Source organism: Dreissena polymorpha, chromosome 4 (genome assembly GCF_020536995.1).
Source record: "Dreissena polymorpha isolate Duluth1 chromosome 4, UMN_Dpol_1.0, whole genome shotgun sequence".
Lineage (NCBI taxonomy): Eukaryota > Metazoa > Mollusca > Bivalvia > Myida > Dreissenidae > Dreissena > Dreissena polymorpha.
The window spans coordinates 21,010,326-21,036,666 of record NC_068358.1 but is presented as its reverse complement, the minus strand read 5'-3'; the positions used below and the strand labels follow the sequence as shown (position 1 = coordinate 21,036,666).

The window sequence follows — 26,341 nt, the reverse complement described above, 5'->3', positions numbered from 1 at the left end:
ATGGGTGTATAATTGTCAATGAGAATAAGTGCCATGCACAAGAAACATAACCCTAGTACATATGTACATGTCTGATGCTACTTTACAGGACTATATCACAGGTACTATACACGAATTAAAGATGAAATTTAATGGATATTAAGATATCAATGAGGAGAGGTGTCATGCACAAAATCTATAACCCTACTTTCTTAAATAAGAGTTATTGCCAATCGCTTTTTTATGTTGTTACTTTTAAATAAGTGAGATAAGGGTACAACCCTTCAAATAAACTTTTCTGTTAGTTCTGCACCCATCAATAATCAAAATTTATTTGGCGGGGGATATCAATTTAACGAATTTGCTTATTATTAGTCTAAACGTTGAAATAGACTTAATATTTTAAGTAGCAATGAGAATATAAGACACAACAGATTCATCAGTCATCAGTATTATGTTCGCATATCTTTAGTCGGTTACTGAACTAGGGCAAATAAAGTTGAAGTTTATCAGGTGGTCTAAAAGTCCTCACCGCCTAGCAGATAAGTCTACAAAGTATTTTAAAACCGGTTCATGAACACGAAATGATAAGTCATTTACGCCATCGGGATTATTTATTTTAAGTCAATATGTTTTTGGAATCTTAAGGCACTCATTGAAAAATACACCACTACATAAATAAATATCTAGGTCAATTGTGATTCTGTCAAGCAATGATTATCATATCAATTATTATCTCCCGAGTTATTCTTTTTTTCTTGCACTTATCATAATCTAACCATCTGCATTATTTTTGCCAAACAGGTGGTTTTGCAATCTGAGCACCACAATTATCAATATTTTTGTGTGGATATAAAGATGTTATAAAAATTTAGGATTATAAAACCTTAAGTTTTATTGTGCTGTACTTGTTAAGGAGATGTGTAATACCAACTGGCTACTTCTGTTTTCAGAACTAAAAGGCACTGAAGGATTTTATTAATATTTTGTTGAGTTTTCAGATTAATCGAGCCCAAAGCACTTACTGCTACAAAAACATATTTTCGAGCAACAACACATATTGATAATATCCATTTTAATGCCGTGCCGGGCTTTACAGTGGTGTGATCGAGTCGCACAGACATGTTTGCCACACTCCATGAATCAGAAGTCTGCGTCTCACGACTAGCCTCGATAAACTGAATCATGGGCCTGTCACAACATTGTGGGATGCTTTTTCATGACCAAACATTTGGCAGTCTGGAAATAAAGTAAAAGTCATTCATACTTAACTTAAAAAACAACAACATTTGTTTGCAATAAGAAAAGCATATATTTACTAGATTAAGTGTTCTTTAAAAATACTATTTCTGAAAATAAAATTGCAAGAACGATAGTTTGACAGTGAAAAGTATTCATGTTTTATGCATCATAAATATACAATCACATTAAGACACTGAAAAACAACTTTTCATACAAAATAATATACAGGTGCAAAGAGAATGCTTTTTTTCATTATATGACACATTAATAAATTAAAATATGAGTAATCTTCTTGTTTAACCTTTTTTCAGGGTTATTTGACAAAAGTGGGACTCTATAACACAGTTTGATCCTCAGGTTATGATATTACATATGAAATATCATGTCCTTTATAAATTAAAAGAAAATGCAAGGCTCTAAAAACCAATGCACCAACAGACAGGTACGATGATTATATTCTACATTCTCCAATTATTTTGTTGAATAAAAGTTAATGCAGATCTTTACTAAGCAAACTAGAGCTTTGTCACAGACGTGACAAATACCCCCACGTGCAGCATTGACACAGACTATTTTGCATGCTGTCTTCACAAAACAAGAGAATCAAATTTATGGCGATTTTTAAGAATGATAATGCCATTATCATTTATGGCCATTTCGACCTTTGAACTCTTGAATTCTTTAGCATGACATGCAGTCCAAATTTATGGCCATTTTTTACTTTTGAACTCCAAGTGTGACCTAGACCTTGGAGTTATCGACATAATTCTTTCGCATGATACATCGTCCAATGACTGTGAACAAATGTATCATGTTTTTTTTAAATCTCACAATAAATGACATAGATATGGCCCGGACAAGATCATTTAAGGCCAATTTTGACCTTTGAACTCACAGTGTGACCTTGACGTTGCAGATATAGACGTAATTCTTATGCGCGACACACCGTCCAATAATGGTGAACACATGTGCCAAATGATTTTAAAATCTCACAATGAACAACATAGTTATGGCCTGGACAAGCTCATTAATGGCCTCTTTTACCTTTGAACTCAAAGTGTGACCTTGAACTTGGAGTTATCGACGTAATTCTTTCGCGCGACACACCGTCCAATGATGGAAACAAATGTGCCAAATGATTTTAAAATCTCACAATGAATGACATAGTTATTGCCCAGACAAGCTCATTTATGGCCATTTTTAATCTTTGAACTCAAAGTAAGACCTTGACCTTTGAGATATTGAAGTAATTCTTTCGCGCGACACACCGTCCCATGATGGTGAACAAATTTGCCAAATGATTTTAAAATCTCACAATAAATGATAAAGTTATGGCCCGGACAAGCATTTGACCCTTGAACTCCAAGTGTGACCTTGATCTTGGAGATATCGACGTACTTTTTTGACGCAACACACCGTCCCATGATGGTGAACAAATGTAACAAGTTATTTTAAAATCTAACGATAAATGACATAGTTATGGTCCGGACAAACTTTCGGTTTAAAACACACTAAGTGACCCAGTGACCTAGTTTTTGACCCAGCATGACCCATATTCAAACTTTGCCTAAACATCATCAAGATACAACTTGTGACCAAGTTTGGTGAAGATCGGATGAAATTTCGGGACAGACCAACAGACCGACTGACAGTACGACAAAGTGACTCCTATATAGAAATATAAAGCTAATTTATTACCATCAATGCAAACACTCCACAGCTGTTTCCATGGCGCTGTTTGTTGCAAGGTGGCGCTTTGAACTCTGAACTGAATTTTTCCAAGCCATCTTTCACAACTTGCGCTCGTTGACACATGAACTGGCTGCAACATATATTTTGTTGGTAAAAATCAACAACAAGAGTTCCGCGGTCGAAGATGACCGCATTGAAGCCGGATTTTTGATTTAAATGACAGGAAAGTACCTTTCGTGTTTTTGTCAATGCAATACTTAAATTACTGAAATATTGTTCAAAGGTCAAAATGAAATGTAAGTACTTTTCAAGGCATGAGCAAACCTTGTGTTATGTTTTGAATGCATGCATATACATGAACAACAATAACATTTAAGGTCACAAATATGAACTTGAATTGACAAAAATTATAATATTTTAGAGCCCTTTCACATTTGAAGTTGCCGCAACTGTGAACCTCAATTGAATGTCCTTGAAATTACCAGTGGTAAGCACACCAAAGTTAAATCATGAAAAAAATATTCACATTTAAGGTCACTGTCAATTGAAAGACTTTAAAATGACCAGTTGTTCTCTTGACCAGTGGTCATCTGTTAGTCATTGGAAAGTCCATGTCCAAGCATACGAAAGTTAAAACAACTTTTAATTTTTAACATTCAAGGTCACAGTGACCTTGACCTTCAATGACCTTAAAATGACCAATTGTCATCTACTAGTGCTGGCCAACCTTCATGTCCAGTTTGAAGACTGTAAGTCCAAGCATAAGAAAGTTATACCATGAAATAAGAATTTTAACATTTTTACATTCAAGGTCACGGTGACCTTGACCTTAAAATGACCAGTGGTCATCTACTAGTTCTGGCCAACCTTCATATCAAGTTTGAAGACTCTAGGTCTAAGCATACCAAAGTATTAACAACTTTAACATATTTACATCCAAGGTCACAGTGACCTCGACCTTCAAATGAATGACCTTGAAATGACCAGTGGTCATCTAAGTGTGCTTGCAAACCTTTATGTCAAGTTTGAGATTCTAGGTCCAAGCATACCAAAGTTACAACAATTTTAACATTTTAACATTTAAGTTCACAGTGACCTTGACCTTCAAATGAATGACATTGAAATGAATGACCTTGAAATGACCAGTGGTCATCTAAGTGTGCTTGCAAACCTTTACGTCAAGTTTGAGATTCTAGGTCCAAGCATACCAAAGTTATAACAATTTTAACATTTTAACATTGAAGGTCACAGTGACCTTGACCTTCAAATGAATGACATTGAAATGAGCAGTGGTGATCTTCTAGTACTGGCCAACCTTTATGTCAAGTTTGAAGACTCTAGGTACAAGCATACCAAAGTTATAACATGGAATAAGAACTTTAACATTTTTACCTACCAAAGTTATAAGAACTTTAACATTTTTACATTCAAGGTCACAGTGACCTTGACCTTAGAATGAATGACCTTGAAATGACCAGTGGTCATCTAAGTGTGCTTGCAAACCTTCATGTCAAGTTTGAAGACTCTATGTCCAAGCATACCAAAGTTATAACAATTTTAACATTTTAACATTTAAGGTCACAGTGACCTTGACCTTCAAATGAATGACATTGAAATGACCAGTGGTCATCTTCTAGTACTGGCCAATCTTTATTTCAAGTTTGAAGACTCTAGGTACAAGCATACCAAAGTTATAACATGAAATAAGAACTTTAACATTTTTACATTCAAGGTCACAGTGACCTTGACCTTCAAATGAATGACCTTGAAATGTCCAGTGGTTACTTACTAGTTCTGGCCAACCTTCATGTCAAGTTTCAAGACTCTAGGTCCAAGCATACCAAAGTTATAACAACTTTAACATTTTTACATTCAAGGTCACAGTGACCTTGACCTTCAAATGAATGACCTTGAAATGTCCAGTGGTTACTTACTAGTTCTGGCCAACCTTCATGTCAAGTTTCAAGACTCTAGGTCCAAGCATACCAAAGTTATAACAACTTTAACATTTTTATATTGAAGGTCACAGTGACCTTCACCTTCAAATGAATGACCTTGAAATGACCAGTGGTTATCTGTTAATCCTGGCCAACCTTCATGTCAAGTTTGAAGACTCTAGGTCCAAGCATACCAAAGTTATACCATGAAATAAGAACTTTAACATTTTTACATTCAAGGTCACAGTGACCTTGACCTTCAAATGAATGACCTTGAAATGACCAGTGGTTACTAACTAGTTATGGCCAACCTTCATGTCAAGTTTCAAGACTCTAGGTCCAAGCATACCAAAGTTATAACAACTTTAACATTTTTTATATTGAAGGTCACAGTGACCTTGACCTTCAAATGAATGACCTTGAAATGACCAGTGGTCATCTGTTAATCCTGGCCAACCTTCATGTCAAGTTTGAAGACTCTAGGTCCAAGCATACCAAAGTTATACCATGAAATAAGAACTTTAACATTTTCGAGCACGCCGCCACACCGCCCGCCCGCCCGCCCCCCCCGCCCGCCCGACAACATCAATCTATAAGCCGAGATTTTTTCGAAAAAAATCCGGCTAAAAATCATGTGCCTATATACTTAAGCGGCACTTTATCTATACCAAATTGTTTTGGTAATCAGTTTTCAAACATATATATATATATATATATATATATATATATATATATATATATATATATATATATGTGAATCTATTAACACATTATTTGAAACACATAAGTGTGAGAGATAGGACACAATAATAAATAAGAATGAACTAAGAAAGCAAGCTTAAATTTATATATAGCCTATCATTTTTAAAGTGTTGGTGGTCATTACAAGTTAATATTTAAGATAAAGATCCAAATATAGAAAACAAATAAGATTTACAAAGTTTTTTGAATATCTTGTTTGGTATATTGCCCCACCTCAACCCACATAACTTTTGACCAAGGGGTCAGATCAAAATTCCAAATAGTGCAGGGTCGCACATATGCTCATAGCTACCATGTGTGTTAGTTTCTAGGTTCTAGTGCTTATAGTGTAGGTGGAGAAAGTGGCCAGGACGGACGGACAGATGGACGGACGGAAGACAGAGATAACCACAATTTCTCCACTTTTTCTCCGAAAAGCGTGGGGATAATGAAGCCTAAATGAAAAATTTTCTCAAATTTTAGATGTTAAGTTATGGCAACAGTTTTGTTTGTATTGCATAGGGAAAGGGTTCAAGTTTTATAAATGAGTAGGGCCGTTCTGTCAGATGTAATCACTTTTTCACAACAAAAGATGTTAACCAAATGTTTTGATTTTTTTTTATAAATGTACATGTCTTTTGCACTTAATAAAATCCCATTAAAACATGTTATCAATATTTTGTGTGTTTTGTCAACATGCAGTATGTTCTTAAGCAAAATTAAAATACAAAATCAGAAGTGTTCTAAAAACAATTATGGAAAAAAATTGAATTTTTCATGTTTTTTAACACATATTTTTCAAAACTATACTCCTAAAAGTTTTTTTCCTGGCCTCAAAGCAGTGTATCTTAAAGTAAAAACTCAGATTTATCAAAATATAGGATGGCCTTCAAATATATGTAAAGTTTCTTTTTTATTATATAAGAAAATCTGCAAAAGCTTTTGCCAAAACTGTATACAATTTTCAAACATTTGTACACTTGGGACACTAACATGACTTTTGTATACAAGTAAAATAAGCAAACCATTCAACATATATAAATACTTTTTAAATTTTTATTACATTTGATTATACAAATTAATGTTTCCCCAAATAATGTTCTGTGCTAGAAGGTCCGTTTGATGATTTAAGGTTGATGTTTAGAGATTTAAGGTTATTTGTACTTGACAACTTTAGTTTTCATTTATTCTAAGAAATACCCAAACAGTCAGTAAAATAGAATATAAATTAAATTTGCATAAAATATTCTTATAGAATTATAGAATAAGTTACAGGAAACTTGAATTGTTTGCTGAAAGGATCTAGCATGATTTTAGGCCAAATCTGTACACTTGGGACATTTTCAAAATGGATGAAAATCTGAACTTTTATATGTATTTCATTTGAGGTATTTTTGTGGCCCTTAGTATGTTTATAACCGATGGGATATCAGAGGCATAAGGAATCTCCATAATTATGCAGTGTGTCATAGATCTGTATTTCCCATAAAAAACACATATATTTCACAAATTGTAGATACATTTGACCTGGTTTTAAATATATTTCACATAGTTGTATATATTTGACTTTGGTTTCATAATTTATCTTGTTCTATATAATAAAGATCTATTTGACATTGCTCTCTATATGCTGGAGATCTAAATGCTGGGCATTGTTCTCTATACAAATGGATAGCATACCTTGTTCTCTAAATATCAAATGATGTTCTCTACATATTAAACATTGTTCTCTATGGCATTGACCTTGATCTTTAAATATAAGACATTATGCCTCTTCTATATGTTGGAATTTGATATCTATATATAAGACATTGCTCTCTATACTTGAAGTTGATCTAATATTGTGTTCTCTATATATTGGACGCTTTTCTATAAATATTGAACATGGTTCTGTATACAAAATACATGTTTATATTTTTTTATAATATTTGACCTCGTTTTCTATAATATGTGTCTTGTTCTGATAAAACTGGGCTAAATTCATGTGCGTAAAGTGTCGTCCCAGATTAGCCTGTGCAGTCCGCACCGGCTAATCAGGGACGACACTTTCCGCTTAAACTTGATTTTCGGTAAGAAGGGACTTCCTTCAAACTAAAAATACCATAAAAGCGGAAAGTCTCGTCCCTGATTAGCCTGTATTAAGCCCAGTTTTCTCACAACAAGACACATATAATTCACTATTCTATATTTAGACCTTGCTCTCTATATATTAAACATTACATTCTCTATATATTGGACCTTGTTCTTTATAAATTAGACCTTGTTCTTTTTATACTTTATACATTAAACACGATGTCCTCTTACTTGACCTTCCTCTGTAATACAATATATCCTCTATATATTTTTGTAAGGTGTCATTAAAAATGAATGAAATAATTATAAGTGCTGTACCGTTGTTTATCGAAGGTTTTAACATGGTTTTTAGTTTAGATGTGTAGGAATTGTACCACAAGGGTGTCAGTCTGCGTGGTTTAATTATAAGTCATAATAAGTGTCTGAAAGACTTTGTCATCCATCATATTTGACATTTTACCATGTTCAACTTTTATTTTGGCTATTTTTCAGTTGCTTTTGAATGCTTTATTAAATCGAAATTTAATCATTAATTCTGCTATAATGTAAGTTTGTTTTCACTTTCTGGAGGTTTATAAGAAAAACATTCATTTTGTGTCCCAAGTGTACATGTACAACATTTGTTAACCAACTTCAGGCTAACATTGAAGATTATGGGAGAAACATTTTGATTAAAATTGACATTAATTTGAGAAGAGGAAATGTATTTTTGTAATAATGTTATGGTAAAGTCAAATATACTTCCCACACATTATCATGTATATGCTTATATTTTTCTTCTGAAGACAAAATATGGAGACATACCCATATAATAAGAGTAGTTCACCCCCAGAGTGAAGAAACCACCTTTTTCTCTTGGAGATTACACCCTTCTGTGTACTTCTTTCCAGAAAATTAGTGCCTTTGTTTATTTTTTAAAAGCTATCACCTGTCCATCAAACATGATAAAAATTTCGTACACTTGGGACAATACAATATTTGTCTTGCAAAAAAAGTTCACAAGGTTTTGGCATCAAATTTTCAGTACATCTAGTGATAAGCATTAATGGTTTGAAGAAAATGATGTAAAACCTTGAAAATTCTATCTTATGAAAAATTTAAAATAACTTTCTTGCAAAATGTACACTTGGGACAGGGACAAATTCTGACCACATTTAGTATTCAGCTGTTCAAAATTTACATGAACAAATAATTGTATAAATACCTGTACAAATGTGTAAAAAAAACATGTGACAGGTTAAAAGGACACTTTTTGCCTCTAAATATTGAAGCACTTTATGATGCCACCTCTTAATATACGTGAAGAGAGTTGAAAATTGTGGCACAAAATTGACAAGAACATCATTGCTTTGAACACTTGCTACAAGAGATATCAACCTAAGTAAGAAGCATTGTTTTATTTTTCTCAAAGCATATGCATTTTTGTATTCATTAAATAATGGCAATACCTAATATTTCTGAAAGTTTTATTGAAGTATAGAATTGAAAATTGCCTTTTTCATGAAATGTCACGCAAAACCAGTACACTTGGGGCAATTTTAAGGATATTTTTCAATATATTTTGTTGATGAAGCAAGTTATTGAGAAGAATTTTCACATTTAAGTTAATCACATGGAAACACTTCTGTAAGATAGAAAAAGAACTCAAACATGCTTAATGGTAAGAAAATAAATGCATGTTTTATTTAGGCTTCATTATTTTTTTTAATCACCCATAGGCCATAGGGTATGTTGCGGCATTTGTCTTTACGGAATATAAAAAAATCAATCATTTTTACCCAGAAGTTGGCGCTGTAATAAATTTGCTATTCTGTGTGTTCTTTTACCAAGCTTGATTAGGAATTTTTGAAAACGCGCCATGGAGATTTTCTTTCACCATTAAAAATAATAGTTCACGGATTCAATTCATAATTCCTGATTAATATGTTGCTACAGTAGATTCCTGTTCTTAGCATACCATGTCAGCAAAAATTATGCTAATAACAGGAATATGCTATTAACAGGAACACATTTTAGCATAAATATAGCAACTGGGGGCATACAATAAGTCAAATCTGTTAATAATTGATCGTCAAAGTGAAATTTAAATTCAACATTGTATATGATTGATGTTTAAGATAACTATTTATCAAATGGAATTGTATTCTAAGGTATTTGCATTTGAGCATATTTTTGCAGATTTAAAGCATATTTTCTTGGCATTCTGATAATGTTCTATGCTATAAAGACTTTAAGTAAATTCTGAATACTCATTATTGGGGTTAAAAATTATGCTATTAATAGAAGTGAAATACATTAAAATTTAAGAATTAATCTGTGCTTTGACATTCTATATGCTAATAACAGAAATATGCTATTATCAGGTATGCTTATAAGTGGAATCCAGAAATTATCCTTCAGTCTGACAGAATTTCGTAGCCTGTCAGACCAAACATCTGACAGATTATTTTACATTTTGCGGTGTCTGACTTGGCTTCTCACTTTTGAGTCCATGATGCTAAATGTTTTAGATTCAACACTAGTTTCCTCAACCTCACGACACCAGAGCTCCTGTGATGCAAATATACTTAAGTGGTATAAAGAGATATTTTTTTCCCTGCAAATTGCGTTTAGTTCCTCACTTCTGGTTAAAAACAAACCTGTTACACTCCGATTGACTGTCAATTTAAACAGCAATTTCCAATACATATTCCTGTTTGTATTCTTGTATGAAAAGTCCACAACATATGGGCGTAGTTATATGGGGACTGAATATTCAAATACATGTAGGTTAAGAAGTACAGTACATGATGTGACAAAATGCTGTTTGGACATATCATCATCCTTAAATCTAAACCAGCTATACATGACATTATTCTTAAGAGGGGCATTTCAGAATAAAGATAAAAAGATACAAACGATTCGCAATGGAAAAATTATTTCCTGCAAATATTTTTTATTGAAATTATTTCCGTCAAGACATGTTGTACAATAGCATGCCATGGTTAAAATGAGTGTGTAATACAATGCCTAAACTCTTTCTGCAAAGTTTGGGAAGTCTGCTTTAGGGACATTTAAATGGAAGGACAGATGAAAGGTAACTCATTATAAGGCCACCAATATAATTATTATGCAATTTTTTCGCAGTTCAGAGCTGAAAATAACATCCCAGAACTTAATTATGCACTGCCAAGTTATTCAATAAATAGTAAATTGTACACATTTCAATTATGAAAAATTAAACAACTTGTAATTCAGACACAACTCACATTTTACCTGTTGTTAGCTTTGAACAAGCTAATTGGCCTCGGTGAAAAATAATTTACATTGAAATTGAGAAAAGTTCTAGAGAACTCAGTGCCCCAGATAATTATTTGGGAAATAGGGTTTTCAACCATTGATTTTGAAAAATAGGGTGATTCCATTCTTCATATAGAGTGAAATGAGTAATAAAAATGCATACCTTAAAATAATTGCTGATTTACTTCCGTTGACGCTGCACACTTGTATTGATTCAATAGAACTGTAAACTATCATCATAAATTTTAATAAACTGATGTTTCGTAATATCTTTAATCCTTGAAACTGTCCATGATATTAACTTTAAAAAATGTCGACATTTTCTAACCAATGACATGCCTTTTTATACTTTTGACAGGTTTGTTAAGTCGCAGATTTTCCATCATGTTTTTTGGATGTCAACTCAACTGCTGTATACACAGTTTCTAACAAAATCGATAACACGAATGATTCGGCACTTATTGGCATTGCTTTCTTGATTCGAAAAAGTTTGCGATCGGCTGATGTTTTGGCGCAACAATCTAGGACGTCTTTCGACCTCTCTTAGCTATTTTAATTTCGCATCGTAATAGAAACTGAAAGTACAGACGCTTTACAAATACATGCACAATGAGCGACGAATAAGCGTTTGAATAACTATGACCGTTTGCTGAGCTTGCTGAATGTAAGCGTCACAACGTTACGATAATAATTCCAAAGAGAAAATACCAAAAATGAGCAAAGTATTTTTAATCGAAGTTTTGTATCATTAATTTGACGAATTTGCGTAAAAGTCAAATTGGTTGCGTTTTCAATACTCATGATATTGTATTTCTTTGCATTTTTAAACATTTTAATAGGGTGAAAGACGCAGATACGCAGCTTATCTGGGGCACTGAGAACTGGTTAACATACATGATATTTTGGATAAATGTATAAGTTAGGACAGCAGACATACATGTATGGGGAGAACGAGAAACGTAAACAATGTTAACCAGAAAGGCACAATCACAGGCAATCGGCACCTGTGTCGGAAGCAATTATTAAGAATCATTAAGAAAGTAAATCGATAGAAACAGAGAACCTACACTTGCGCACCAATTGAGCCAATGTTATCAATATCAGTCATCGTCGTGATTTTCGCAAAAGTTTTAGGGGGTCTAACAGCCGTGAGACATTTATGATCGATTTTCTTATTAAGCAAATGGCAACAATTTTTTGATCGACTAGTTTGCTGCCAAAATATAAAGCACTTACCGCGTGTCAATGTTAAACTTTTAACAGGTCGTCACATAAACTTGCAGAAGATGTGAAAAAGGCACCATCATGGCGGCAGCCATTTTTTCCAAACAAACCAGTTTCGCACCAACTGGCAAATATAACAAGAGTTCTGATTGGCTAATGCCATAATCTTAAAATAAATGCTGGTCGATCAGGATTTTTCTGCTCGAGCAGAAAAAATGCTGGTCGAGCAGTAAATTTGCTGCTCGAGCAGCATTTTGCTGGTCAAGCAGCATTTAAATGCTGCTCGAGCAGCATTTTTTCTGCTCGAGCAGAAGTTAAAGTTTCGACCCCTTTGGTATCCCATAGAAAACTATTTGAATTAGAGAGCGGACAAGCTTGTTCCGCCCGCCCGCCAGCCCGCCCGCATTTGCCAATCTAATAACCAGTTTTTTCCTTCGGAAAACCTGGTTAAAAACAAAACAAAAAAGCTTTAACATATCAATCAAGTACTCATCATTTACACCTTTAAGCAAATATTTAACAAACGAACCGACAATCGATTCAATTAAAAACCGACATAATTACACAAACTGGTAACAGTTTGTAAAATGATAATGGTGTCTAATTAATTTCCTTTAATCAATCATAAAATCAAAAGCAATATTTAACAATCGAACCAACTAACTAATTAAACATATCAACCAATTACTCATCATTAACACATTTATTCACTTATAATCAAGAGAAAATGCCAACAAGCGGTAACCAGTAGCCAATCTATAACCGCTGTAATCAATTAAGTTTTAATGAAAAGGGTGTAATAAAATATAGGGCCTTATAAGCCTGGTCTATTTGGGGCCGAATCAGAAAAGAACAGAACAGAACAACTCTTTATTTTACACCCAAGTATACAAGGTATACAATAAGGGCAACCAAAAATGAGTTTTACAATATTTTCCGGTTCAAGGGTGGGAACAGTTATAGAAAAGCTAATATTATATAGTGTTAGGTAGTGTTACTCTTAAAGATACAAAGGGAACTATAAAATGGGGAGTTCAAACACAATCAGCTTGGGACCAAATAAGCTTGGGGCCGAATGTGCCTGAAACTACTACTACTACTACTACTACTACTACTACTACTACTACTACTACTTCTACTACTACTACTACCACTACAACAACTACTACTACAACTACTTCTACTACTGCAACAACAACAACAACTACTACTACTACTAAAACTGTTACTACTACTACTACAACAACAACTACTACTACAACAACTACTTCTACTACTACCACTACTACTTCTACTACTACTACTACTACTACTACTATTACCACTAATACTACTACTAGTCTACTACTACTACTACTACTACTAAGGAACAAAAAACATACATTATATCCACAGCTGGTTAGTAAGTAAATTAAATAAATAAAATAAATCCCCGCCCACAACAACAGAATCTAAAGACTACAGTTTTATTAAGTTTTAAAGACTGTCACATATGTGAATGTTCTTATGACATGATTTAACGTTCAAATCCATATTTGACAAGCCTTCTTTTTGTGATTATTTGACTCTTATTTCCCCAAAAAATATGTATGGACCAAAACTGTTTACATGGTTGTTTTATATATAATATATGTTCAAAATAACGGACCTGTGTAGTTTATGTACGCAAAGAAGAAACAAATTAAAAAAATATAGTGAACCTTGTCAGATGAATGGCTATCGTTGTTCAATCAAAATAAATTGTATTCTGTGCTCGTCTTCAGACCATCAGAATGTATAACGTGGCGCGGCTGTCAGAGCAATACCCCTGAACTAATCAGATTTTTTGACAGAGTATTTCACACCACGGAGCGTATATCTCACCTAGAGTCTTGTTCACACATACAAATGTATAGTGACAGAACTACAGAAATGTGCCAGTTGACTGAGTATTAATTCTGTTTGTACGAATAAGGATTTCAATACGCTGTTGATAAATGTGCAGCTACTCTTACAATCAATGGCGTTTAAATACGCATTGTTATTTTGCATCTATAATTCGTGACTTATTCAATGTATTACATTCAACTCATTTTGTAATGGTTTGGCATATCATATCGCGTTTAATTTGCGATAAAGATCTTGTCACAAAATCACCGAAGATATTCTTTAAATAACGAGAAACACGTATCTTTTACATGCATAAATGTCTGAACAAGTGTCCCTTTTAACACAAACAAGTTTTACAGCACCTTGATGAATTTACGTAAAGAAATACAATACCATTTTTTAGTAAGATGGTTTATTCAGAAAAAAGAATTAAAAGATAATAGGGCTTTCATGTACTTGCAATATAAAGTAAAATAATAACAATCGATAGCTGGTAGAAGGACTAAACTTTGTTGCTGTTCTTTACGCAACATTGTAAGGGAATTATTTTCAAACAAAAGTATAATGTCCTGTTTATTATATTAACTTAGATTTTAACATGATGAAGTGCACCTGGTTATATATATTACATTCTGATAGGAAATAAAAATGACAAAATTATTATAAATATAAATATTATAAATAAAGTGTTCAAAAGTAGTTGTACTTTGAAATACGTAATTAAATCCGCTAATAAATATTAACACAAAAACAATTAAACCATTAAACGTAAATCCGCTATATAAATGTGTAAAACAAACATTATATAATATAGTATGATTTAAAACAAAATCAATGAATGTCATAGTAATTATACACAAAAACTGTGTATTGCCTACATTTCGTCGCTTGATTGCTATAGTGCTCTAATTTCCATTTTCATTTTTTGGAGAAAAACGCATGTAAAGGTTAAACCTTTATTTTCTCACTTATTTATGCACGTATGTAGAAAGAAATAAACCGGAGTGTTTATCAGCAAACGGAAAATATGAATATAATTAAATATTAAATTTAGTAAATTATAGGTTAATGTTATTTGCAATTTTATGTATGGAGATCATCTCCATAAAATTTCTGACCAAGTTTGGTGAAGATCGGATGTAAACTACTTGAATTAGAGAGCGGACACCATGCTGAATGTTAAAAAACGCACTACGTGTCCCCGTGACCTAGTTTTAGGCCCGGAATGGCCCATGTTCAAACTTGTCCTAGAGATCATTTAAACAAAAACTTGTGACCAAGTTTGGTGAGGATTGGATGAAAACTACTTGAATAAGAGAGTGGACAACATGATGAGGTTTAAAGCGCACTAAGATACCCCGTGACCTAGTTTTTGACCCGGCATGACCCATATTCAAACTTGACCTAGACATCATCTAGATACAACTTCTGAACAAGTTTGGTGAAGATTGGATGAAAACTACTTGAATTAGAGAGCGGACAACATTGTGATGTTTAAAACGCACTAAGTGACCCCGTGACCTTGTTTTGACCCGGCATGACCCATATTCAAACTTGCCCTAGACATTATCAAGATACAACTTCTGACCAATTTTGGTGAAGATTGCATAAAAACTACTTGAATTAGAGAGCGGACAACATGGTGAGGTTTAAAACACACTAAGTGACCCCGTGACCCGGCATGGCCCATGTTGGAACTTGACCTACACATCATCTAGTTACAACTTCTGACCAAGTGTGGTGAAGATCGGATTTAAACTACTTGAAATAGAGAGCAGACACCATGCTCAATGTGTAAAACGTACTAAGTGACCCTGTGACCTAGTTTTTGATCTGGCATGGCCCATGTTCAAACTGGGCCTTCAGATCATCTAGACAAAACTTCTGACCAAGTTTGGTGAAGATCGGATGAAAACTACTTGAATAAGAGAGGGGACACCATGCTGAATGTTAAAAAACAAACTAAGTGACCTGTGACCTAGTTTTTGACCAGGCAAGGCCCATGTTTGAAATTGGCCTTGAGATCATCTAGATACAACTTCTGACCAAGTTTGGTGAAGATCAGATGAAAACTACTTGAATTAGAGAGCGGACAACATGCTGAATGTTTAAAACGCACCAAGTGACCCCGTGACCTAGTTTTTGACCCGGCAAGGCCCATGTTCGAACTTGGCCTAGACTTCATCTAGATACAACTTCTGACCAAGTTTGGTGAAGATCGGATGAAAACTACTAGAATTAGAGAGCGGACACTTAATACGGACCGACTGACCGACCTATCGACCGACCGACAGACAAGTTCACTCCTATATACCCCCCTCAACTTCTTTGGTGGTGGTATAAAAAATTTAAAAAATCAATAATGCTGAACTGCTCTATAGGGACATAGAGCATTTTATCGGTTACGGATCTGGACATTCATTCATTGAATGTCATGGAGATGGATCATTACAGTTCTGAAATGAAACTTAGTCACGTGGTTTTAATTCTGTCAATTGATAGGCTAATCTGAGCGTGAATTCTACTTTGCTAAAAGTTACGGAGATGGTGCAGTACAGCATTCACCCGATTACGTCATATTAAAGATCTTGTTCTCACGAACACGGCGATATAAAAAAAACTCACTTTTGAAAAAATGGGGATATAGCACTATAGCATTTAAGCAACGATTTGCAAAGTTCCGTAGGCAAGACAAAGAAGTTGATTTCTTTCTTACAAAACATTCTTTAAGCCTCTTCAAGGTCCATGTACAGGTAAACAATTACTTTTAGTATTTGTATTTTATACATTGAACTTCACATAGCAAATTTGATTGGAAATGACATTGTCACTTTGGAACTGTACATGAACATAATTGAAGATTTTTAGGTCTTAAAGGATGACCAAAAAAAACCAGCAAGACACCAAAATAAACACGTTTTATTGTCAGTTGGGAAATGGAATGCAACAGAAAGCTTAGCATCACAGATCTCAGTAACTAGCAACTTGTTAGATAATCACAGAGTGAGTCTCTTAATAAACAAGAAACCGTCGGAGACGGGTGATGCTCCCCAAAGGTTTTTTTTGTCACCATATTGCACTATATATTCAGATAAAAGGAGACGTCTTGAGGGCACAGTAGTTGGGGCGACAAGAATTTTTTTATAGAAAATTTCAAAGGGCCCTAACTCTGTGAAAAATCATCCGACCAGAACCCGCTGATAATATGCACATGTCCTCTTAGTAGTAAAGCTTCCCATAAAGTTCCATTGAATTCCAGTCATTAGTTGCTGAGAAATAGCCCGGACAAGAATTGCACTATATGTACAGTTAATGGAAAATTTCAAAGGGCCATAACTCTGTGAAAAATCATCCAACCAGAACCCGCTGATAATATGCACATCTCCTCTTGGTAGTGAAGCTTCCCATAAAGTTTCATTGAATTCCGTTCATTAGTGAAGCTTCCCATAAAGTTTCATTGAATTCCGGTCATTAGTTGCTGAGAAATAACCCGGACAAAAATTGTGCACGGACGGACGGACACACGGACGGACACACGGACGGACAGACGAAGAGGCGACTATATGCTCCCCCCAAAATAAATTTTCAGGGAGCATAATAAAATCAACAATGTAAACAAGAGCACCGCCTTGCGGGTGCAGACCGCTCATCTATTTTTCTTTTTAAAGGTGTAGGGACCTATCTCAATTTCAATCACAAAGGATGGAGGGGTGGAGTGGTGAGGGGTGTAGTGTGGGGGTGTGGTCATTTATTACATTATCTTCCAAGAATGAAAAAAAATTGAAAAAAAACAAACTTTTTTTTGGGGGGGGGGATTCTTGGGTGGGATGGTTGGATGGTTTTTCAAAAATAAAATAATAAAAATAAGTATTTGTGTTTCTTAACCATGTTTGAAACAAACAAGAGATGTGTTTGTCAGAAACACAATGCCCCCTATTGGGCCGCTTTGAAATTATTATTTATTTATTTTTTTTACCTTTGACCTTGAAGGATGACCTTGACCTTGAACTTCCACCACTCAAAATGTGCAGCTTTATGAGAAGGCCGCTTTGAAATATTATTTTTTTGACCTTTGAACTTGAAGGATGACCTTGACCTTGAAGGATGACCTTGAACTTCCACCACTCAAAATGTGCAGCTTCATGATAACGCCGCTTTGAAATTTTTTTTTTTTATCTTTTACCTTGAAGGATGACCTTGACTTTGAATAATGACCTTGACCTTGAACTTCCACCACTCAAAATGTGCAGCTTCATGAGAACGCCACTTTGAATTTTTTTATTTATTTTTTGACCTTTGACCTTGAATGATGAACTCAACCTTGAAGGATGACCTTGACCTTGAACTTCCACCACTCAAAAAGTGCAGCTTCATGAGAACGCCTCTTTGAAATTAAAAAAAAAATTACCTTGAAGGATGACCTTGACCTTGAACTTCCAACACTCAAAATGTGAAGCTTTATGATAATGCTGCTTTGAAAAAAAAGTTGACCTTCGACCTTGAATGATGACCTTGACCTTAAAGAATGTCCTTGACCTTGAACTTCCACCACTCAAAATGTGCAGCTTCATGATAATGCTGCTTTGAAATTTTTTATTTGTTTTTTGACCTTTGACCTTGAAGGATTACCTTTACCTTGAAGGATGACCTTGAACTTCCACCACTCAAAATGTGCAGCTTCATTAGAACGCCACTTTGAATTTTTTAATTTTTTTTACCTTGAAGGATGACTTTGACGTTGAACTTCCACCACTCAAAATGTGCAGCTTCATGAGATACACATGCATGCCAAATATCAAGTTGCTATCTTCAATAGTAAAAAAGTTATGGCCAATGTTAAAGTTTTCGGACGGACAGACGCCATATATTTGACATTTGACCTTGAAGGATGACCATCACCTTCATCTTTCACCACTCAAAATGTTCAGCTCCATGAGATACACATGCATGCCAAATATCAAGTTGCTATCTTCCATATTGAAAAAGTTATGGTCAATGTTAAAGTTTTCGGACGGACAGACACCATAAATTTGACATTTGACCTTGAAGGATGACCTTGACCTTTCACCACTCAAAATGTGCATCTCCATGAGATACACATGCATGCCAAATATCAAGTTGCTATCTTAAAAAGTGAAAAAGTTATGGCCAAATTTTAAAGTTTTTTTCGGACTGACAGACAGACTGACTGACATACTGACGGACAGTTCAACTGCTATATGCCACCCTGGGGGGGGGGGGGGGTATAGTGTGAGGGTGTGGTGGTCATTTATTAGATGATCTTTAATTAAAAAAATAATAATGGGGGGGATTGAGGGGGGGATTCGGGGCGGGGGGGGGGGATTTGGGGGGGGCGTGGGGGACGGTTTGGACGGAGTCAATTGTCGTATGTCAGGTAAGAGTTGTTTTGTCAAAGTATCAATCGAATCTAATCATAAATAAAGAAGTTATGGCAATTTTAGCACAATTTAATAATTTGACCTTGAGAGTCAAGGTCATTCAAAGGTCAAGGTAAAATTCAACTTGCCAGGTACAGTTCCCTCATGATAGCATGAAAGTATTTAAAGTTTAAAAGCAATAGCCTTGATACTTTAGAAGTAAGTGAATCTTAACACAAAATGTAACCATATATTCAAAGTTACTAAGTCAAAAAAGGGCCATAATTTGGTAAAAATGACAACCAGAGTTATGCAACTTGTCCTTTACTGTCCCCTTATGATAGTTTGAGAGTGTTCCAAGTATGAAAGCAATATCTATGATACTTTAAGGGTAAAGTGGACCAAAACACAAAACTTAACAAAATTTTCAAGTATAAAGGGCCCATCATTCCGTCAAAATGCCAGTCAGAGTTACATAACTTTGCCTGCACAGTCCCCTTACAATAGTTAGTAAGTGTTGCAAGTATGAAAGCAATGGTTTTGATACTTTAGGAAAAAAGTGGACCTAAACACAAAACTAAACCAAATTTTCAATTTTCTAAGTATAAAAAGGGCACATTATTCTGTCAAAATGCCAGTCAGCGTTACATAACTTTGCCTGCACAGTCCCCTTACAATAGTTAGTAAGTGTTGCAAGTATGAAAGCAATGGCTTTGATACTTTAGGTAAAAAGTGGACCTAAACACAAAACTTAACCAAATTTTCAATTTTCTAAGTATAAAAAGGGCACATAATTCTGTCAAAATGCCAGTCAGAGTTACATAACTTTGCCTGCACAGTCCCCTTATAATAGTCAGTAAGTGTTGCAAGTATGAAAGCAATAGCTTTGATACTTAAGGAATGAAATGTACCTAAACACAAAACTTAACCAAAATTTTCAATTTTCTAAGTATAAAAAGGGCACACAATTCTGTCAAAATGCAAGCCAGAATTATCTAACTTTGCCTGCCCAGTCCCCTCTTGATGATATTAAGTAAGTGTACCAAGTTTGAATGCAATAGCATTGATACTTTATGAGAAAAGTGTACCTAAACGCAAAACTTAACCGGACGCCGAGGCCAAGGTAATGACAATAGCTCATAATTTTTTTTCAAAAAATAGATGAGCTAATAATAAAAATATGTAAAATTTTACAAATCAACACTATATATATACATAAATCACAACTAATTACATTTTTCTTTTTCTAGGTTATGCAAACAAATGACCAGTTTGACAATATATGATTGACTGTTTTTACATGAACAAACAATAAATATGTAAAATAATAAAAGTTACAGTCCAGTTGAAGATTTTTTATTCCCAATTCACTTGAAGAAAATAATCAGCTGAAAAGTATTTTCAACCTGATCAAATTCAATTCAGATTGTCATTGAATCAGGTGCTTTAAAGTTCAACATGATCAAGGTCAAATCAAGTGAAATTGCCTAATTTAAAAGGTACATGCCATCTAAATCTGTTTAACTCAAGAAACTGAGCAATAATTGGTAAAAAGATCAAGGAATGTTAGAGATATCATCTTTAAATACAGACTAGATACATACATTAAATTACACTCAATGTAAATGGTTGGCTAGCCATGTTATTTTAAAAGACAAACAAATAATGGTCAAGTTAATATAATAAATATGATTTAAAGAAATTGAGGTAAAAAATATAGCAATATTCATTCAAGTAGGGCATGTATAACCCTTTGCATGCTGGGAAATTTGTCGTCTGCTAAAGTTGTCTGCTGAATTTTTAAAATTAGCATTTTCTTCTCTTTTTTTTCAAAGAATACTTTCAGAATAGCAAACAGTTTGGAGCCTGATGAGATGCCACATTCTGTGGCGTCTCATCTGGATCCAAACTGTTTGCAAAGGCCTTCAAAATTCGGTTCAAGCACTGAAAGAGTTCATTGCGTTGCTTGTTTCCATAAGGCCAACAGCTGAAGTGTACAATATTTTACTTAAATCTTTACATGCCAATATTATATGCACACAAATGATATGTTTGCTTGATTGTAAACTGTAAAAAACATTGTAACTTACAATAAACAAAAATTACCTGAGACGAAAAACTAAATGTTTGTAAAAACAATTTGATTAGCAACTACATCTCATTGATTGTAGCAGTCTTATTAGCTTAAAGCACATACACACATTTGTCAAATAAAGCACATACTCACAGGAATTTCATTGTTAATATGATGCAACTGGTGTGTTCACTTCAAATAGAAAAATGTAATACAATATTAATAATTTCTATTTGGAGGCCAGTTAGCATTGTTGTCAAATTACCAGAAAGTAATGCCTTACGGCTCACACAATACACTATTGTCCTCATGAGCACATTACTTATTTAAATTTACCAAAAGCATTCTCTTTAAAAGCTCAACAAAAAATGCTCTTTCATAACAATTTAGTTCTCTCCATGTCAACTGTAATTGACATGTCTGTAGCAACATATAAGAGGCAAGCAACATCGCTAATGTGACATATAAAAAATGACCTGCTGCAGATTATATTCATCATTAAGAGAATGAGAAGAAATAAATAATAGCATGAATATGTTAAACAAGAGCACCGCCTTGCAGGTGCAGACCGCTCATCTATTTTTCTTTTTAAAGGTGAAGGGACCTATCTCAATACTTCAATAAAAAAAAGATGGAGGGGGGAGAGGGGGGGGGGGATTCTTGGGTAGGATAGTTGGACGGTCTTTCAAAAATAAAATAATAAAAATATTTTTGTTTTTTTAACCATGTTTAAAAAAAAAATGGGAGGGGGGGGGGGGGGGTCGCGGGGGTATAGTGTGAGGGTGTGGTCATTTAGAAGATGATCTTTAAAATAAAAAAAAATAAAAAAAATACTTTTGGGGGGGGGGGGGGGGATTCTAGGGGGGGGGGGGGGGGGGGAAATGAGGGATGGTTTGGGTGGAGTCTGATGTAGTATGTCAGGTAAGAGTTGTTTTGTCAAAGTATCAATCAAATTTGATCATAAATAACGAAGTCATGGCAATTTTAGCAAAATTTAATTATTTGACCTTGAGAGTCAAGGTCATTCAAGGGTCAAGGTAAAATTCAACTTGCCAGGACAGTACCCTCATGATAGTATGAAAGTATTTGAAGTTTGAAAGCAATAGCCTTGATACTTTAGAAGTAAAGTGGATGTAAACACAAAATTTAACCATATATTAAAAGTTACTAAGTCAAAAAAGGGCCATAATTTCGTCAAAATGACAACCAGAGTTATGCAGCTTGTCATGTACAGTCCCCTTTTGATAGTTTGCGAGTGGTCCAAGTCTGAAAGCAATAGCTATGATACTTTAGGAGTAAAGTGGACAAAAACACAAAATTTAATGACATTTTCAATTTTCTAAGTATAAAGGGGCCATAATTCTGTCAAAATGCCAGTCAGAGTTACATAACTTAGCCTGCACAGTCCCCTTATGAAAGTTAGTAAGTGGCGCAAGTATGAGGGCAATAGCTTTGATACTTAGGGAATAAAGTGGACCTAAACACAAAACTTTACCAAATTTTCAATTTTCTAAGTATAAAAAGGGCACACAATTCTGTCAAAATGCACGCCAGAGTTATCTTACTTTGACTGCCCAATCCCCTCATGATAGTAAGTAACTGTACCAAGTTTGAATGCAATAGTTTTGATACTTTATGAGAAAAGAGGACCTAAACACAAAACTTAACCGGACAACGACGCAGACGCCGACGCTTAGGTGATGACAATAGCTCATTTTTTTTTTTTAAATAAATGAGCTAAAAATAATACTAAACAAGCAAATTTGTTGAATTGATTTCCCCCACCAATATGCTTCTGGACACAAAAATGTTATATTTGACACTCAAAAAAGCATTTTTTCAAGATACAAAGGGCCATAACTCTTTTATTAACAGACGGTGTACAATGCCATTTGATTTGGTGTGCATCATCCCCTTATCCCTATATATACTCATACCAAGTTTCAATGAAATCCGCCAAAGCACTTCCAAGATATGGCTCCAGACGAACAGAAGGACGGATGGAAAGACGGACGGACGGACAACCCCAAAACAATATCCCTCTGTCGATGGCTGGGGATAATAAAATATTGATGTGACCAGTTAACATATTAGTTATATATTAACAGGAACATTAATTTAAATAGCTATATTCCGTGTTTGCTTAATAAGCATAATCTTTTTCTTCTAGTAAATGGGTCCATGAACTTGACCTATCAAACCCCATAAACAACAATGTCTCACTGTACGATATGAGTCACATTCTGAGAAAACTGGGCTTAATGCATGAGCGTAATGTGTTGTTCCAGATTAGCCTGTGCAGTCCGCACAGGCTAATCAGGGACGACACTTTCCGCTTTTATGGTATTTTTAGTTTCAATGAAGTCCCTTCTTACCAAAAATCAAGTTAAGGCGGAAAGTGTCGTCCCTGATAAGTCTGTACAGGCTAATCTGGGACGACACTTTACGCACATGCATTATGCCCAGTTTAGGTCAACAACATTTATTTAATAATTAGTAATGAAATCACTGACCCCATCTAATCCATATTTTAAGGGGCAAGGTCCTGATATAAAGGCCTTCAAAATTTGGTTCAAGCACTGAAAGAGTTAACACTGTTTGGTCGACAAAACGAAGTAGGATTAATCCCACTGCTTGCTGTTTACCAGCTGAAAGTTACATGAAATTGTTTAGGAAATTCAAAACAACATCTGCAGATAAAGTGCATGAGACAGCAGAACTCAAACACTCCATAAAATGCCATTAAATTAAGTTATCACTGGTATGCTTGATTTGTAGAAAATAACATTTTTGTAGAATGTGAAAAAAAAAACATATGGAAAACAAAAGGGCTTCAAATAACAACAGAGAGCTGCATCCACAAGGCCTCAAAGAAAATCTTGAATTATCAGGGCTCAGCCAACTTTCAAATTTGAGGAAGAAGTGACTTCTCTGCTTATTCTCTATGTAAGAGAAACATCTAAATTTCATTCTAAAGTAAGAAACTTATTTCTTGTTTGAGAAACACATTTATCAAGAAATGGAAAAATGATGTTTAAGTTTTTTTAAATTAAACTATTCAAGACAAAATTATATTTAAGTGACCTAACAAAATGCTTATTAATAATTAATATTAATTATTTTAAGGAACTATTATTTTAAGGTTTTTACTACCCTGTTACGTGGATATGAGCCCTTAAATCCCGTCAGCACTGACATTTCTAGCTCTCCACTACAGGCTGCTCTCCCTTATGGGAGGATGTCAAAGGTTTTGTATGTTTGAGACCTGGGACACTGTTGTCGAGCCCTTGTTGGGCGTAGTGTACAAAGGGAGATCACTGCTGCAGTCTTGACACTTGTTGCGACGCCAAGGCAATATATTGGACATGAAGAAAACCTGAAGAAGAAATAATTTTAACATAAAAAAAGTCTGAAATTAAAAAAATGTCTACACACAAATCAGGTAAATTCACTTGTTGCAAAGTCCTAGAAATATATTGGACATAAACAAAACCTGAAATCATTACAAAACAGATTATAAATACTTTTAAGATGACAAAAGTTTTCAATGACCAAGAACCTCATAAAAATCAAGTTTTTTCACTACATGCATTGTTAATTTACAATAAACGTCTTATTAATAAGATGCAGTGTTAAAAACCAGCAGAAGCTTTGTAAATATTGATTCATGTGCCCATTTAAACAATACTAGTCCGAAAGCAGGTCAATATCAAGGTGGAAATGCATTGCTTGCATTATGTGCCTCAGCCCCGCCAAAAAACTTGGAAAATCTCACCCAACCTAGCAACATAACTTGCATAACGCTCCCCGGCCTAGCAAAATACTTGTATATCAATTGTAAAACACTTCAGCCCTGTCATGAAATAATTTCAAGAGACAATAATGAAACAAGAGATTGCCAAGCAATATTGTCCCTTACCGGTGAAAATTCACCCTTGTCAGTAATTTTTTAATTTATTTTTATATTTTTTGCCATAGAAACCACAATTTTTGAAATTGGAACAAAATGAATTGACGTGTATAATCTCCATTTTGCCATCTGTCCATGTTTCAAGTTTCATGAAAAAATATGAAGAACTTTTTAAGTTATCACAGGATCCAGAAAAGTGTGATGGCCAGACTGACACACGGAGGGCAAACCACTGGTGGGGACAATAGGCTAACATAACCAAACCACTACTTACATCCAGTAAAGCCACAACAATGCCTATGACAGCTCCAGAGAGGACATCGCTCCAGTGGTGCATGTAGTCTGAGATGCGAGACAGTGCCGTGTAGTAGGCCAGGTAGAATGCTATCGCCTGCAGGACGGGCCGTACCAGCCAGTACCGCTTCCATGTGAACTTGTATTGCAGGAATACCTGCACAAACATGTATACAACTCTGCACATACATGTATACAACTCACGCATTCAACCTAAACACATGTATGAAGCTTCAATTGAATACTAGAAATATAAATACAGAGTTTTTGTGCATTGTTACTACAGTATTGTGCTGATGGTGACAAAAGCTTAAATAGATTTGTTTAAGTTATGCTCAAACAGCATGTATTCAATTAATAACTACATGATTGACTTTTCAATTGCGAGCAGTTCAAGAGGGTATAGTTGTTATTGAGTCATTCAAGCTATCCAAAGTTTTCATGTTCAGTCACCTTTCTAGGAGCATTCTCAGGCTAGTCTTTTAAGACAAAAAAATACTGGTTATAACCAGCAAACTGACTAGAGAGGATTTCAATAAGCCCACGATATAGGTTAAATATACAAAATTAAACTATTGACGTTTTAAAATGGCTATAAAGTTAGAATCCTGCACAGATTTTAGTCTGACACAAAAATATAAACAAATGC

The 26,341-nt window shown here is 34.5% G+C and overlaps 1 protein-coding gene and 1 long non-coding RNA gene across 4 annotated transcripts in view; both read right to left on the bottom strand.

The window, feature by feature from the left end:
- The window catches only part of LOC127877884 (putative phosphatidate phosphatase), an 87,647-nt gene that overhangs the window by 18,794 nt on the left and 42,512 nt on the right, over positions 1–26,341 (bottom strand). For 2 of the 3 annotated variants that reach the window (XM_052424201.1, XM_052424203.1), the window contains exons 6-7: positions 25,673–25,849; positions 22,366–24,864 (exon numbers count right to left, since the gene is read on the bottom strand). In XM_052424201.1, coding sequence (XP_052280161.1) covers positions 24,730–24,864; positions 25,673–25,849 — 312 coding nt within the window. In that variant the 3' untranslated portion in view covers positions 22,366–24,729. Of the gene's footprint in view, positions 1–22,365; positions 24,865–25,672; positions 25,850–26,341 lie in introns of those variants that run through there. The other variant, XM_052424202.1, reaches the window with a different exon arrangement.
- LOC127877901 (uncharacterized) lies at positions 117–12,252 on the bottom strand. Its single transcript, XR_008048660.1, has 3 exons — positions 12,180–12,252; positions 2,920–3,043; positions 117–1,218 (listed from the first exon to the last, which is right to left on the bottom strand). It is a non-coding gene; the product is annotated as an uncharacterized LOC127877901 (long non-coding RNA).